General features: G+C 45.9%; 2 protein-coding genes across 4 annotated transcripts in view; one reads left to right on the plus strand and one right to left on the minus strand.

Moving 5' to 3' along the window:
* Positions 1 to 15,655, minus strand: part of TMTC4 (transmembrane O-mannosyltransferase targeting cadherins 4) — a gene marked incomplete at both ends in the record, with an annotated part of 62,922 nt that overhangs the window by 30,609 nt on the left and 16,658 nt on the right. For 2 of the 3 annotated variants that reach the window (XM_080688902.1, XM_080688900.1), the window contains 3 exons: positions 753 to 917; positions 1,148 to 1,240; positions 5,040 to 5,140. In XM_080688902.1, coding sequence (XP_080545028.1) covers positions 753 to 917; positions 1,148 to 1,240; positions 5,040 to 5,140 — 359 coding nt within the window. The remainder of the gene's footprint in view (positions 1 to 752; positions 918 to 1,147; positions 1,241 to 5,039; positions 5,141 to 15,655) is intronic. The other variant, XM_080688901.1, reaches the window with a different exon arrangement.
* LOC308279741 (ADP-ribosylation factor 4) lies at positions 10,859 to 11,401 on the plus strand (the record flags this gene model as incomplete). The annotated part of the gene is made up of 1 exon (XM_080719890.1): positions 10,859 to 11,401. The coding sequence occupies one exon, from the start codon at positions 10,859 to 10,861 to the stop codon at positions 11,399 to 11,401; it is 543 nt and encodes a 180-aa protein (XP_080576016.1).

The following is a 15,655-nucleotide window of genomic DNA, read 5'->3' on the forward strand; positions in this document are numbered from 1 at the left end:
ATAGCCTAGCTTTTAGAAAAAAGGGCAAACCTAAAAGAATGAAGAGACTCGATGCCATGAGACTTTTAAAAGATATCAACAATACTGTTATACTTTGTCATAAGCCAGACACATCAATTTCCTTTATATTCGGGTCGAGGGGCACTTAAACAAGACGGCAAGGAAGCTCATGTTGAAAGCAACCAGCCTTGTTTACTTTTCATTAAAAAGGAAATAAAATTGGGGTCCTGTATTCACAAATTCAACCAAACATGAATTCAACCAACCATGGACTGAAAATATATAGAAAAAAAAATAATAACTTCGGAAAGTTCCAAAAAACAAAACTTGAACCTGCGGTGTGTGTGGAGTACTTTGCCAAATCCACATGAATGAAGTCTGAAGTACTGGGTGATTATTATGATCGAGATAGAAGTAACTTGAAGTATAAGGATGGGCACAGGTTGTATGCAAATACTCTGCTATTTTATAGAAGGGACCTGTGCACCCATGGATTTTGGTATTCCTGGGAAGTCTTGGAACCAATCCATCACAGATACCAGGCGCCAATGATTCAAAGAGCTTAGCCACACCTCTCAATGCCTAATATAAAGTTGGCTTCATCCTGGAATATCCTCAACAACAGCAAACACACATGGAAGTGTCCTGTCTACTAGGGCCTTTGTGAGTGTGGCAGGGACTGAGCTATGGAGGGATGCAGGCTCTGGTAAGGAGAGGAAAGAATCCAAAAGCAGCTCAGGCTGAGCACTCACCCGAACCAACATGCTGTCAGCAAAGGAGGCCGGGTTGTCCACCTCGGTGAACGCTGGCGGGCCTGTCCCCATGATTTTCCAGCGCACGTAGAGCATGCCAGCACCCCCGGAGGCAAGGAGGGTCATCCGGAAGAGGAGGCCCCCATTCCTGAGCACACCAATATTCTGAAAGGACACCGCCAAACCCCATTATCGCAGATTTTCAGCTGAAAGTGTGGCCAAGCCAGGTACAAATGTACAGCAATTCTGTCTGAACAACTCTTGACACCGTGCATTAAAGGACTGGCTATTTTAGGATTCAAAAACTGCAAAAAATACTTAGAAAGATGACATTTTAAATCAGCTGGTACTTGACATTTTCCATGTCTGGGCTGGAGACAAAAGTACACACTCACCTCTGATGACTTGTCCTTGCGCAGCACCTTCTGGACGGCTTCCAGCGCGTTGAATCTGCCTATCACTAAGATGTCAAAGACTGCATTCAAGCCCTACGGAAGCGGAAACGCACAATCAGGAGGGAGAGTCTGGCTCTGATTAGGTGGCAATTACACCTTACCATTTTATTACTGAATCTAGACAAGAATGCAAAAGATTAGCTCATCACAAAAGAACTCTTCAGTGCTTAAAAAGAACCCTGCGCTTGTATGAAACCGGTCATGGTAATATATTCTACCACATTCATTATCCAGTGAATCTCGGTTAGTGATGATTCCAATCTCTACTTAAGAGTACTCTAAGAGTCAGGATAGCTAGAAGGTTGTAGCTCCCACAAGATGCTCACCAGAAATCTCTTTTTTTTTCATAATCATTAAACAGTCCTAGCCAAGCATGATGGCGCAAGTCTATAATCCCAGAACTTGGGAGGCTGAGACAGGAGGAACACAAGTTCGAGGATGGCCTTGGCAACTTAAGTGAGACTCTCAGCAACCTAGTGAGACCTTGTTTCAAAACAAAACAAAACAAAAGGGCTTGGGGTATACCTCAGAGTAGAATGTCCATAGAATGTCCCTGGGTCCAATCACCAGTACCACAAACACAAAGAAAAACAAAACAAAACAAAAAACAAAACAAAACAAGCAACAAACCCCTGTCCTTGACTTCATGTAATAGAGTGGTTAGTTACCTGGGTGGTAATTATGCCAAAGAAGACCGAGGGAGGCATCAAGCTCACCAACCCAGCCCCATATGCCCACCTCAAGTGCCGGCTGACCTGGGCGCAGCAAGGAGGAGCAGACACACATCAGGAGCTTTGGAGATGGCTCAGGGTCAGCCCTAACTGGCCACTGGCATTCTCTTCTCCTGGACACACAGCCAGACTACACCTCTACCCTCCCCGACTGTCAGGCACGAGTATGGGCTGAGTTTACTCTACACAGGGAGGTGAGGAGTGAGCTGTATCATTTTGGAGGTCTGGCTTAAAAGCTGGCCACCCTCCTCCCCTTGGTTTCCCCTTCCACTTGGCTGGGATGGAGATTCCCAAGACAACTTTGGAAACTACACAGTGATGATAGCAAGGCCTCTGCTGGCCTGAGACTGCTGCGTAGGGGGCAGCCACCTGCCAACGTGAAGAAGTGCCCACAGCTGGTGGGTGAGCAACCTATGACTCTCATTATGTGAAGTTACTGGCAGTGCGCTGCTGCAGCTCCACCTAGGCTAACAGCCTCCCCAGAACCAGCGTGGTCTCTTTTCAGCAGGTAAGGGCTGCTTTGGCAGCTATTAAGCCTATAGTTATAGGCTGCAAGAGAGAAGAGCTTTGGCTCCTACTCTCCACCCTGAGACAGGCTTCCAGCAAATATCATCGCAGCACGCATCATCATCTAGCAGGACTCCCTGTCCGGACTTGACAAAGGGGTCTGAAGATAGCTGGTGTGTATGATCAGAGCTGCCCCTCCAGGTCTTGGGTTTTTATACTATACAGCTTTGTGGGGAAGATCATAACTCATCAGAAGTCAATGGTAATTTGTGGTTTTCAGAGCGAGGATGACATGCCTACTTACCCTCTCCCATGAGCACTGGTGGCCACTAATTATCCAGTGCACGGGCCAGTGCCGGGTTAAACATCCCAAAGAATCCTGATTTCATTCACTCATGTGACACATACTCATCGTGGGTCACAGGAGACCACTGCTGCCTCACTGAGAACCATTTCCTAGAGGGCAGAGGCTTTCTGTTTAGCTACCACTATCTTCTCACAGTGTTTATTTCTCTGCCTGGGTGTGGTAGGGCAGTCACCAAGGGGTGACTGTGGTCACATGGTCACCAGAACTGTGCCAAACAGTCCCTCCTCCATCCTACTTAAAGGCCGCATCAAAATATCCACAATTCTATTTATGGAAATTCAACCTAACCTTTAGTGCTTCTAAAATGCTAATGAATACAGGAATCGTCCAAGGACCTGAATAAACAGGGATTCTGACTCAGTAGGCTTGGGGTGGGAGCTGAGACCCCGAATTCCTGCTAGCTTCTGGGATGTTGTGGATGCTACCGGCCTTCAAACAGCTCTCTATATTGGAGGAAGGTTTTAGAGCAGTGGTTTTCTACAGGACGATTCTGCCCCCTGGGGGTGTCTAGTAATGTCGGGAGCACTTCAGGTTGTCATAATTGAGGGAGTCCTTGCGAGTCTAGCGGGTACAGGCCAAGGATGCTGCTAAACAGCCTACAAGGTATAGGATACCACCCCTCCTAACACTTGTCTTAAATGTCAATAGTGTCAAGGTTAGAAAACACTACTTTAGAGTCAACTTTAAATAAGACGGTAACTCAGGAGAGCCAAGCCTCTTTCCACCGTAATTCTTTTTTGCCATTTCCTTGCTAGCTAATCTTAATCTTACAAGTAGAGCCTGATAAAACCACTAATCTTTGCCTTGACTGTGTCAACCCCCACAGAGCTTTGACTGCTCTTTCTCTCCCAAGCTGTTCCTGGGTGGCCGCTCAAATTCCACTTCTTTGCTTTCTATATTTCTGCCTTGGTGCACATTCTAAATTTTCCTCTAATAACATAAAGCCAAAGTCTGGCTGGAATGCAGGAAGAGAAAAGTGATGTCAATGTCTCCCTTCCTGGGCTTCAACCCTGTCCTCTATGCAGAGGAGATCTCGGAGGGGTATGCCACCACAAGGCTGCCAGAGCCCTCTCCTTCCCACTTGGAGTTGCCAGTGGAAGCTGAGCTTAAGCGTACACACTCAATGCTTAGCTACCGGTGTCTATCAGTGTGGGCTTAATGATGCTTGTTTCTCCCTCTTATTCTGGAGGGTTAAAAAAAAAGTTTCACATCTGGGTTTTACATCTCCTAAACAAAACGTACTCTAGTGAGCCGTGGTGAGATAGGAGGGTCTCAAGTTTGAAGGCAGCCTCACTAACATAATGAGACTCTCTGCAATCCAGTGAGACTCTGTTTCCAAATAAAAAATACAAAGGGCTAAGGGGTAGTTCAGAGGTAGAATGCCCTTGAGCTCAACCCTCTGTATCCCCTACACACACAATAGAAACTAAAAAATACTCTAAACTGGAAAAAAAAAAAAAAAAACAAGTGATACACCACGCCCAGCCCCAACCCTACCTATTTTTTATTCTTTATTTTTAAACAGGGTCTCACTGAGTTGCAGAGGGCCTCACTAAGTAGCTGAGGCTGTCCGCGAACCGCGATCCTCCTGTCTCAGCCTCCCGAATGCTGGGATGACAAGCGTGTGCTCTAGTACTCTTAATTTCACATCATATCGTGAACATGAAATGCTTGGGTCCTAGTGTTGGCTGAAGTGGATGGAGATTGGAGAGGAGATAAGGATGTGGGTGCATGTGCGGGTTTTGGTGGCTGGCAGAAACCCCATTCCTTCATTTCCAAATGACACAATACCCTTTCTGAGTGCAGGGTGGAACACTCCGCTGGTCCCTCACTGATCTGTTTCTGGCACCCAGGATGGCTAACATACATGACAGTACCCTAGGAAACTCAAACCACTCTCTCCTCTTTCCTTCGGGGCCACTCCAAGAGGACGCGTCACGGTCCCTATAACGACATCCACACACCACTTCCCAACTGTAGTTAACGATGGTTAAGGGTATCAGTCAACTCATCATCTGAAATGCCAGGAATGCATTTCAGATTGTCATGATGCTATACTCTGATGAGTAGATGCCAGGATTGCACTGTGCAATAGCACAAGCCAGTGGCCAGCGGGGTCTATGATCTCAGGCCTGCAATGGGATGCAGAAGTAGCAGTGGCCCATGATGTCCTTACAGGAGGGGTCGGTGGACAGAGAGGGCGGCCTGCCTGGGTCTGGGCTCTTACCAGCACGGTGATCCCCTGCTCTTTGCACAGCATGGCCACTGCTCCCAGGAAGATGCTCAGCAGCACCCAGAAGGTGGAGGAGTGAGTTCCCTCCTTGTTACCTGCCAGTCAGAGAAACAATAAACAAAATCATGCAACACGCTCCGCCTTTTTTAGCATCAGCAACTACAATTTCCAGCATGTACCTTAAACAGTCATGAGCTGAAAGCAGAGTCTGGTCCTCAGACAGCACTCCTCTGTGGGCGAGTGCGTATCTCTGCACTTCTGGCTGGACAAGGAGCTCTAAATGAGACACACGTCCCATCTCAGTGCCCAGGGCCTGTGAGGAAGTCCTGGTCACCAAGAAACTGCAACCCAGAGGCCCCACGGGGCCGGTTCCTTCATCTTCCCGCCAAGCACCTGTCACACTATTCTGACGAGTTGTACTGAGAACTCTCACTGAGATGCAAGCGATCCCTCTAGCTTCAAGATGACCCCACAGGCCATTGCCGCTGTCGGATCTGGGCATGCCTGAGCAGCTCTGAGCACGTCCACTGCTCCAGAATAGGAGTCTGCTTCTCTGCACACCAGGGGGCTCGGGACGGGTCTGCTCTGCAAACTCTGGACCAGCTTTGACCTCTACCAAAGGGTGCGTGACTAACAACTTCCGATGGTAACTGGCACCAACCAGAGACCTGGGACAGGTAAGGCCAGGGGTTAGGCTGGGCACCTAAAGGAAGTCAAGCACTTCTATACACGCAAACCCACAAGATGCTCAAGTCAGACAGGAGCTCAAGAAACCACCTCAGATCCCGGAGCTGCCTCGGCCACACCCCGCTTTGGTTGGTAGAGTTCACAATCTACAGTCTGGGGCCAGAGCTGAACTGTTGGAGGGGAGGGAGATGGCAGTGGGATTCATCTCTGCTCCTCAGCCCTGGCTCCTCATCTAAGCACACGAACACGCACGGAGCCCGCTGGGAGGATCTGACCCCTCGCTTGCCTGATGTCTTGGGCCAGTTCCACTCAAAACCTAAACTCTGGGCCTCAATTCCAGCAATGCTGGTTATCACCGCACAGCGAACAAGTTCCAGATCCTCAGTCTCAGTCCTCATCTCTAAAATGGGGGCAGCAGGACCTAGCTCAGGAAGGCTTTGAGATGGGAAAACGATGGTGAATATCTTGACCTTTGTGTTACACATTATGTAAAGGCAGAACTTATCTCTGAAAAATACACAAAAAATGGACCACAGTGGTTTCTGCAAAGTTCTAACAAAAACTAGAGTAGGGGAGGGAGAAAAATCTCACTTTCATTGTACAACCCTTAGCACCTTTTATATACACTTAGCCACGTGCACACATTAAAAACTATATTGAGCCAGGTGCAATGGCACATGCCTGTAATAGTACTTGGCAGGCTGAGACAGGAGGGTTGCAGGTTCAAAGCCAGCCTCAGCAACTTAGCGAGGCCCCAAAATTAAACAACCTGTATTAAAAACTAAAGATTTAGCTGGGCGTGGTGGTGCACGCTTGTAATCCCAGCACTTGGGAGGCTGAGACAGGACAATCACACAGGTTCGAAGCCAGCCTCAGCTACTGAGTGAGGCTCTATGCAACTTAGTGAGACCCTGTTTCCAAATAAAGGTATAAAATAGAACTGGGAGTATAGCCCAGAGGTAGAAAGCCCCTGGGTTCCATCCTCAGCACCACCAAAACAAAAACAACCCCCCCAAAAAAACCAAAAAAACAACCTAGCTGGGCGTGGTGGCGCACGCTTGTAATCCCCGCACTTGGCAAGGCGGAGACAGGAGGATCGCGCTGGTTCGAAGCCAGCCCCGCTGGCTTAAGAGACCCTGTTTCCAACAAAAAAAAAAAAAAAAAGAAAAGAAAAGAAAAAGAAAACAGAAAAAAAAAACAACCTAAAGATTTAAAACTATACTTTCAAGCCGGGCATGGTGACGCATGCTTATAGTCCCAGCATTCAGGAGACTGAGACAGGAGGATCGCGGTTCAAGGACAGCCGTAGCTACTTAATGAGGCCCTTTGCAACTCATTGAGACCCTGTTTCCAAATAAAGAATAAAAAATAGGGCTGAGGGTGTAGCTCAGAGGTAGAATGCCCCTGGGTTCCATCCCTAGTACTGCAAAAACAAAACAAAACAACCCCCCCCACACACACTAAAGATTATTTTAAAAATCACCTGGCAGTGTTCTAGGGCCACAACAAGCATTCAATCAATGTTTTTTTGTACTAGACTCAGAGCAAGTCCCCCTTCAGGTTAGGGGCAGGTGGCCTTACCAATGGACTTCAACGCTACAGTCAGGCGGTGGCTGAAGGGCCACCCTGTCATGAAATGTGCCAAGTACGGTGCAGTATGAAAGGCACACCTTGGTTCTCATTAGGTTGCTGGCCTGGAAAATCAACAAGGAGTGTTTGTGTGTATATATGTGACACACAGACCCTGAGGAAAGGTCCATAAAAGTCTCGGGCGTCCTTAAAACCCAGTCAGCACAGTCCTCGTAGCCTCCGGTGCTGTGCGTATGGGTAGAGACTCCTAGCAGCACCGCGGAGCCTGTGCTCAGCTGAAGCCTGGGGACCCTGGGGAAAACATGAGCCAGACTAATTCCTGATGTGACACCTGCTGTCACCCTGGGGCTACAGGTGACCCCTCTGAAAGTGGCTTTCATTAGTGGCCTTGCTAATGTGACTGACTGCCCGGCACCTCTCAAGTCTCCAGAATGTTCCGTTCTGGGCACACCAGCCAATTCAACCACTTCTCACTTTGCTTTGCTTTCTCTGTTCCCTTAGGCTAGAACGCCCCTGGCAAAATCCCTCCCGTCTTATGAAGCTGTCAAATGTCGCTTAAGCTGTGAAACCGTGCCCCTACTCTCCCAGGCGGTCTCCCTTCCCGATTCGCTTGCTTTATTGCAGTTAGAAAAACAAATGGTCCTACTGCACGCCTCACTGCCTGTGGGCAGGTGCCCCTAGCTGACCCGCAGGATTAAGTTTGGACTAGTGTCAGCCTCTAAACTGCCCTTACCACAATCCATCACAACATGTGTCGCAGCAGCCTTTTATAAACACTTGATTTTCTGTCATTCTTCCAGATGGGAGTTCCTCAATGTCAGAGCCACTGACACTGGGCCGGTTGACTGTCATGGGGGCTGCCCCATGCATCCTCCGATCTGCAGCAGCAAACCGAGCTCCTACACATTAAATGCTAGTAGCACCCCCTTCCTACCCCAGTCAGGTCAGAGATGACCCTGGTGTGTATGTGGGGGGCGATAATCCCTGGTGCAGAAGTATTTACTGCCTCGAACCCAAGCTACTTCTAGCCTGGGGGTCCTGGGACCTGCACCTGGATCTTGCTTGGAAACAGACTCAGGTCCTGCCTAGACCTGCTGCTTCAGGAAGTCTGATGCAACCAGCCACGCTTTGGGGATGATTTGGACGTTCCTTGCTGAGAGCCGCAGTCTGGGCAGGAAGCTTGCACAGAGACTGGCTTGCAGAAGCAGCTGGAGATTTCACTGGCCAGATCAGCCGCCCTGACTGACGGGGCAGGCAGCCGGTGTGCGGTGGGTGAAGCCGAATCCTTCCCAGGATGCTTCCAGCAGGGGGCCACCTGGCCTTGACTTGTGCGACTTGAGCGCTGGGATGAATTTTTCATAACACCGTCCATTTCACTTTTAAAGATGGGGTTGTCAGAATGTTCTTCCTGATACTGTGTCCAAGTATCTAAATTTTAAGTCTTAGCTCCCGGCTGTTTAGATACTATGGAGTCCAGAGGTCAAGTTCTCTCTACTAAGAACCATTAACTGTCAGCATCTTCAGTCCCATCAAGCACACAAGGATTTTACTCACAGAAATGAATTACATTATATGCATGTAATACAGAACACTCACAATTATAATAAAACAACAACAAAAAAGCCCCCACTATCACACTGAGCATGACTCCAACTTGAGCAATTGTGCTTAAGGGAACTTATTTTATTTGGGCGTTTGCTAGCACTTATTAGTAGACAAGTGCTGGTAGGCCCTGAAGCTTACATTTCTTTCTTCCTTCTTTTTTTTTTTTTTTTTTGGCTGAAATAACCCTACAGCTAACATATCAATTAATTCCTGTCAGGAGATGATTTGGAGGTAGGGCACTGCAGGTTTGAGCAGTGGAGCACGGGGTCCAGCTGGTAAAACCCGAGGGGATCACAGTTCAAGATGTCCCCAGCCAGGGCATCCAGAGCCCAGGCCTTCTGCCACACGGCAGGGAAGAAAGGCCTTGTCCACCGGGCTCAGTGCACACCCCGTGAGACCCTCCTCCCGAAACGTTCTCCAAGGTTTGGCCAAACTACTTCAGGACTTTTTCCTATAAGCAGCTTATAGGGAAACAAGAGCCACTAATAGGGTGATGAGCAACCCCACTAATGCCTATGGGTTTTCATCTATGGACAAATGGGGTCGACAGCTTCCCTACCTTGACTCTCCAGGCCCAACACAAGGTGAGGTGCTGTGGTCCAGCCTTCAAGTGGACTTGAGTTCAGCTGTCCACTGTAAACCAGCGTACTCCCTGAATCTCGACATATCACCCGATCTCTCTCTCTTGGGGTACTGGGGATTGAGTCCAGAGCCTAGCACATACTAGATAAGCAGTACACACTCCGAGTTCATCTCCAGCCCTGGGTCTTATGTGCAAAGCTCTCACGTGTTCACCCGCTCTGCCTAAACATAACATGATTTCCCAGGATCATGGTCCTAGTTCTTAATCTCAAAAGCAAGTCCCTTGACCAGGTTACATTTCTTTCAGAAAACTGAATTAGCCTGTATTTTACTTGACTGTGTCATGGATTAACTCCTCCTCCATGGACCTTGTGCCTTTGATATCAAATAAATTCCCAGTTCCCCCACTGAAATACTCAAAGGACTGCTCCTGGAGGCACCCTGTTAACACAAAGGTAATGATGGGCACACAGCCCACTCACCTGGTCCAGCACTTAACACGGCTTTCTCCTTGGGTGGGTAACTCAGACTTACTTGAATACAGAAAGCACAGCCATTGGATTTAGCTGCAGTCTCCTCCCTAAGCTCACCCCATAATTTCCCCACCTCTCAAGGCTTCCATGGTTATTGTCCTGGGAGAGGCTACCCTTCAATCTTCCCGTAGGCTTCTAATGTGGCCCAACACACACCCAGGGTGAAGATACAGGAGAGGCAAAGACGCTTTTTTTTTTCCTTCAGTTTCAGTGATCATTAAATATTCGAAGTAGATTGTCACAAGAGTGGCAATTTCAGAACAAAGGAAAAATTTCAAGAGCCGGTGGTCATTAAGCTAGTGGCAATGTCACATTCAGAGGACAACATTCCAGACCTGCCACGGCCCAGGACAGAGGTCATTACCACTAATGAGCACCTAATGTTTATCTAGTCCCAGTTGTGTTGTAGGTATAACATACACACCCCTACTTTTTTTTTGTGTGTGTGGTACTGGGAATTGAAGCCAGGGGTGTTCTAACTCTGAGCTACATCCTCAGCCCTATTTTTTAGTTATTATTATTTTTGTGTGTGTGTGGTACTGGGATGGAACTCGGGGCATTCTACTCTGAGCTACACCTCCAGCCCTGTTTTAGTATTTATTTTCAAACAGGATCTCACTAAATTGCAGAGGGCCTCACTAAGTAGCTGACACTGGCTGTGAACCTGTGATCTTTCTCAGTTTCTCACATACTGAGATTACAAGTGTGTGCCATCAAGCCCAGCTTAATTTTTTTAAATTCTGAAACAAGATCTTACTAAACTGTGAGGACCGCCCCTGACCGCTTTTTCTGCCCATCGCAAGTGCCACTACCGCCATGGGCCTCACCATCTCCTCTCTGTTCTCCCGCCTCTTCGGCAAGAAGCAGATGCGCATCTTGATGGTTGGACTGGATGCTGCTGGCAAGACGACCATTCTGTATAAACTGAAGCTGGGGGAGATAGTCACTACCATTCCTACCATTGGTTTTAATGTGGAAACAGTAGAATATAAGAACATTTGCTTCACAGTGTGGGATGTTGGTGGTCAAGATAAAATTAGGCCTCTCTGGAGGCATTACTTCCAGAACACCCAGGGCCTTATTTTTGTGGTAGACAGCAATGATCGTGAGAGAATTCAGGAAGGAGCGACTGTACTGCAGAAAATGCTTGAGGAAGACGAGCTGCAAGATGCGGTGCTGCTACTTTTTGCCAACAAACAGGATTTGCCAAACGCCATGGCCATCAGTGAGATGACAGACAAATTAGGTCTTCAGTCTCTTCGTAATAGAACCTGGTATGTCCAAGCCACTTGTGCTACACAAGGAACCGGTCTGTATGAAGGACTTGACTGGCTGTCAAATGAGCTTTCAAAGCGTTAAATGAAACTGGAGATCTAACCAAGGACACGTCTGATAGAATTGGCCTAGGCTTGTTACAACAAAGTTAGTTTGCATCTTGGTTATAAAGCAGTATCTGGGACTGGTTTCGGGCACCGTTTAAACTTATTTTGTTGCCAATTATTGTTTACCAAGTGTAATGTTGCTATTTAGCAATGTACTTGGTTTTTTAAAGAAATTCTTAGGAAAAAGTATCCTCATTTGATTTTACTTCCTTTAAGCCTAAATGCCTAGACAAAGCTAATGTGACATTTCCAAATAAATATTTCCAATGTTTTTTGAGCCCACAACAAATAATGTTTTAAAGTTATCCCCTTGCTACTTTACTTACACCTTTATCATTCCTGGACAGTCTGCCGATTTAAAAATGTAGCATTCCATTTGTATTTATTTCTATCCTTTACCAAAAAGAGTTTTTGATACTGCTTATGCCAGCCAGGGAAATACTCCAGAACACTATTCAGCTCTCTTGCACTGAGGAACTTACTTTCCCTCCATTGTTGACTTCTGGCTCTCATCTGCCAGGCTTACCTCGGTGCGGTTTGGATTTGATAGCTAATTCTTACTGGTTTCAAAGACTTTGTATTGAGATGGATTTTCATACTCGGCAGACTGTCTTCCTTTATATTGTTATCTTTTTTATGTTGCATGTTGCTTTTGGTATCAGTCTTTTTGCCCAGTATATGGTAGTTCTGTCAATGTTTTATTGTTTATTGGTGAACATATCTTCATTGAGAGTTTTTTGAAAACTCATTAAACACAGTAAGTTTTCTTCATAACCCATTTGGAATTATTCCTAATAAAATAATAAAATATCAAAAAAAAAAAAAAAAAAAAAAAAAAACTGTGAGGACCTCACTAAGTTGCTGAGGCTGGCCTTGAACCTGTGATTCTCTTTTTTTTTTTTTTTTTTTTTTTTTCGGTACTAGGAATGAAACCCAGGGAGTATTCTACTTCCAAGCTGCACACCCAGACCTATTTGTATTCTTTATTTTGAAACAGGGTCTCACTGAGTTGAAGAGGGCCTCACTAAGTAGCTGAGGCTGTTGTGAACCACGATCCTCCTGCCTCAGCCTCCTGAATGCTGGGATGACAAGCGTGCGCCACCACGCCCGCCTCCTGTGATCCCCTTGTCTCAGCCTCCCAAGTACTGGGATGACAGGTATGCTTCAACACACCTGGCCACATACCTAGTTTTGAAGGCTTGGTATAAAAAAATGGAGACTATTTCATATTTTTTATACTTACTACATGTGAAAATATTTTGACATACTGTACTAAATATATTATTAAAATTTATCTCCCCGTTTCTTTTTATAATGTGGCCACTAGAAAATTTCAAATGACGGGCGTGGCTCCTCTTATACTGCTGTCCCACAGCAGTGTCTTTGGACCTTCTGGTCCAAGTCCTGGCTGACGGATGAAATGACCTGGACATTGCTACATTCCTACTTCAACTGCACCTTCGAGAACCTAGAAAAGACGAAATGAATCTGTTTTATAAAATCAACTTTTCTCCTCTGACCTCTGCCAGATTAGCCATTCAATACTCTCTCAGGAGCTGTAAGCCTAAGTATGCACATGTACTTTTGAGTTTTCCAGAATTCAAATGAAAATACTAGTTAGTATTTATAAGTGGTCTCTCTAAGTCGAAGGAATTCTTTTCCTAAATGTGAAGTATGTATATGTGTGATAAAGCAAAGCCAAGCTCTGTAGCACTGACTGTTTGCAGCAATGGGGAATAAAAGGCCTTAGAAAAACTAACCTGGGGAACTGCTGGGATGGCCCAGTCTAGTGGACTTCTGGGATGATGCCCCGGGATAGCTGTAATCATCTAGATAAACCCAGACTTTATATACTTCTGTGGCTGTGTTCTTTCTTAGTAATACAAGCCATTCTTTATTTCAAGATTTAAGCATATCAGTACGATGACTGAGATCTTTAACAGTGGTCCACCTTGCACACAGTGGAAATTGGACAAATATCTGTTGAATCCATGCATTGTTTCCTTTACTTTCACATCTATCCGAAGTCTTCTAATACTGCCATATTTCTACGCAATCATGAGATGTAATTTAATAGTAAAAGGCTAGTAATTTTCTCACTCTCAAATAGAGCTAGAAACCAAATATTTTCACTTTCAGATTTAGCCCTCAACCCTCTCTCCAGCCCTGGACAAATCTCCATCAGGTAAGACTTCTTAAAAAAAAAAAAAAGAATATAAAAAGTATAAGGAAAAACTGATTAATTTTAAACTTAGAAGTGTTAAAAATAAATCTTGAGAGACAGATGTTGCCTCCAGGGTGGTTGTATTTATGAACAGCTTTGTTCAGTAAAACCTTCCCAAGGCAGGGAATTCTGACCTATGCCCAGCTCCATAGAAGCATCTTAGGGTGCCACCTGGACCCAGAGTCCTCTGCCTCATCTTCTCGCACAGGGCCAACGACTAAGCTCCAATGACGGGTGGGGGGTGGGGTGGGGGATGGTTCTTGTGCCATTCTGTCTCTCTGGTCTCGTGAAGACCCCTCAGTCTAGGATCATCTCACCACACAAGCAAACACCGGCCGTTTATGATCCAGAAGGTAGATCTGCCTCGACAACGTCTTTGTTGTTTCAGTACACATCTCTATTATCTACTAGACCTTGATCCCTTAGGTAGATGGAGGCAAAGGCTGGTGGAATGAAAAAACACAGGGGGAGGGGAGAAAAAGCAACAGCAGAAAGACACTTGTCAGTGTTAACACCCACAAGTGCCAGCAGATGTGACCAATTTAATGAAGCGTGTGCCCGCGACTTGGCACCCCTTCCGGGGGAAGCTCTCCTTTCAGCAGAAAGCAGCACATTGTGCGAGCGAGCCCTCTTCACCACGCTCTGCCTGGCATCTCTGCCGAGCGAAACTGGCACATCATGGTGTGTGTGGGAACCGTGCCACCCTGACAGGTGGTCACGACTCTAGCTGCCAGAGCACACAATGAGCATCCCATTCACGTTCCAAAAGTTGGAAGCGACCAGGCCTGCTTCCATGCGCAGAACACGTGCGGACTTGCCGTCTGCAAACAGGGGACCGTCTGGGAGAATCGGGAGACGGAAGAATGAACAAAACACACGAATACCACCATCAGCATGCAGCCAGTCACGGCCCAAATCAAAGAACAGGTGTCCTATACGTGAGTTAGGCAACTGCCCTATTTTTTTAAGTTATGCGCTTCTAAGTCAAAGAAGAACAGATGTCTTAAGCTGGAATGAAATATGAGTATGATATCCCAAGAATAAGTTATCCTGTTTTAGTGCCTGGACTCTTGTAAGGAGAGCAACATAGGGAGAAGGCTTAAAAAGTTAAGGGAAACTGAGATTTGAGATCTTATCTTTAGTATTATGAATAACAAATTGGAGCTTAAAATATTGTTCTAGGGTATGTAGCAAATCCATTCCTCGCTGGAAGAGACTCTTTCCTCCCATCTATGAAGCTTAATACCTCCTATGAGATGAATATCTCAAGGTATTAGTTTAAAAATAAAATTGCTTTTGTTGGCAAGTTTATTGTACAGAGATGATCTGTTTTCAATCTGAAATCCAGGCTTTAAAAGAGACATAAATATTGATAAAAACATCATATCATAAAACTATACTTTTTGTTTTAGGCATTCAGAAATAATAACCAGTGTTTGTTGATTTTTTTTAAAGAAAAAGTATGCTGCCATAAAAGGCGGTGTGTGTGTGTGTGGGAGGGGGTACTGGGGATGGAACCCAGGGGCATTCTACCTCTGAGCCCCAGCCTTATTTTTTATTCTTTATTTTGAAACAGGGTCTCACTGAGTCTGAAAAGGGCCTCGCTAAATAGCTGAGGCTGGCTGTGAACTGCGATCCTCCTGTCTTAGCTTCCCAAATGCTGGGATTACAAGTGGGTACCACCACGCCCGGCTATATATAGATATAGATATATAGATATAGATATAGATATATAGACATATATATCTATGTATATACATTTTAAAGATTATGTTTCAAAAGCTCTTGCTTACCAAAAGGGGAAAAAAAAAAAGAAAAAAAGAAAAAGATACAAAAACAGTAACAAAACAGAGGGCAGAGCCCTGGAAATGTTATGTAATTTTTTCATTTTCTGAAAATGCCAGAATCCCAGAGGTGAGCACAGAGTTGTCTGCTAATAAACGCAGGAAGTTAAAAATTGTCCAGAGCTAGTCACACTTGGAACCTCAGCACTCGGGAGTATGAGCA

This window comes from Muscardinus avellanarius (genome assembly GCF_963383645.1).
Source record: "Muscardinus avellanarius genome assembly, chromosome: 2".
Classification (NCBI taxonomy): Eukaryota; Metazoa; Chordata; class Mammalia; order Rodentia; family Gliridae; genus Muscardinus; species Muscardinus avellanarius.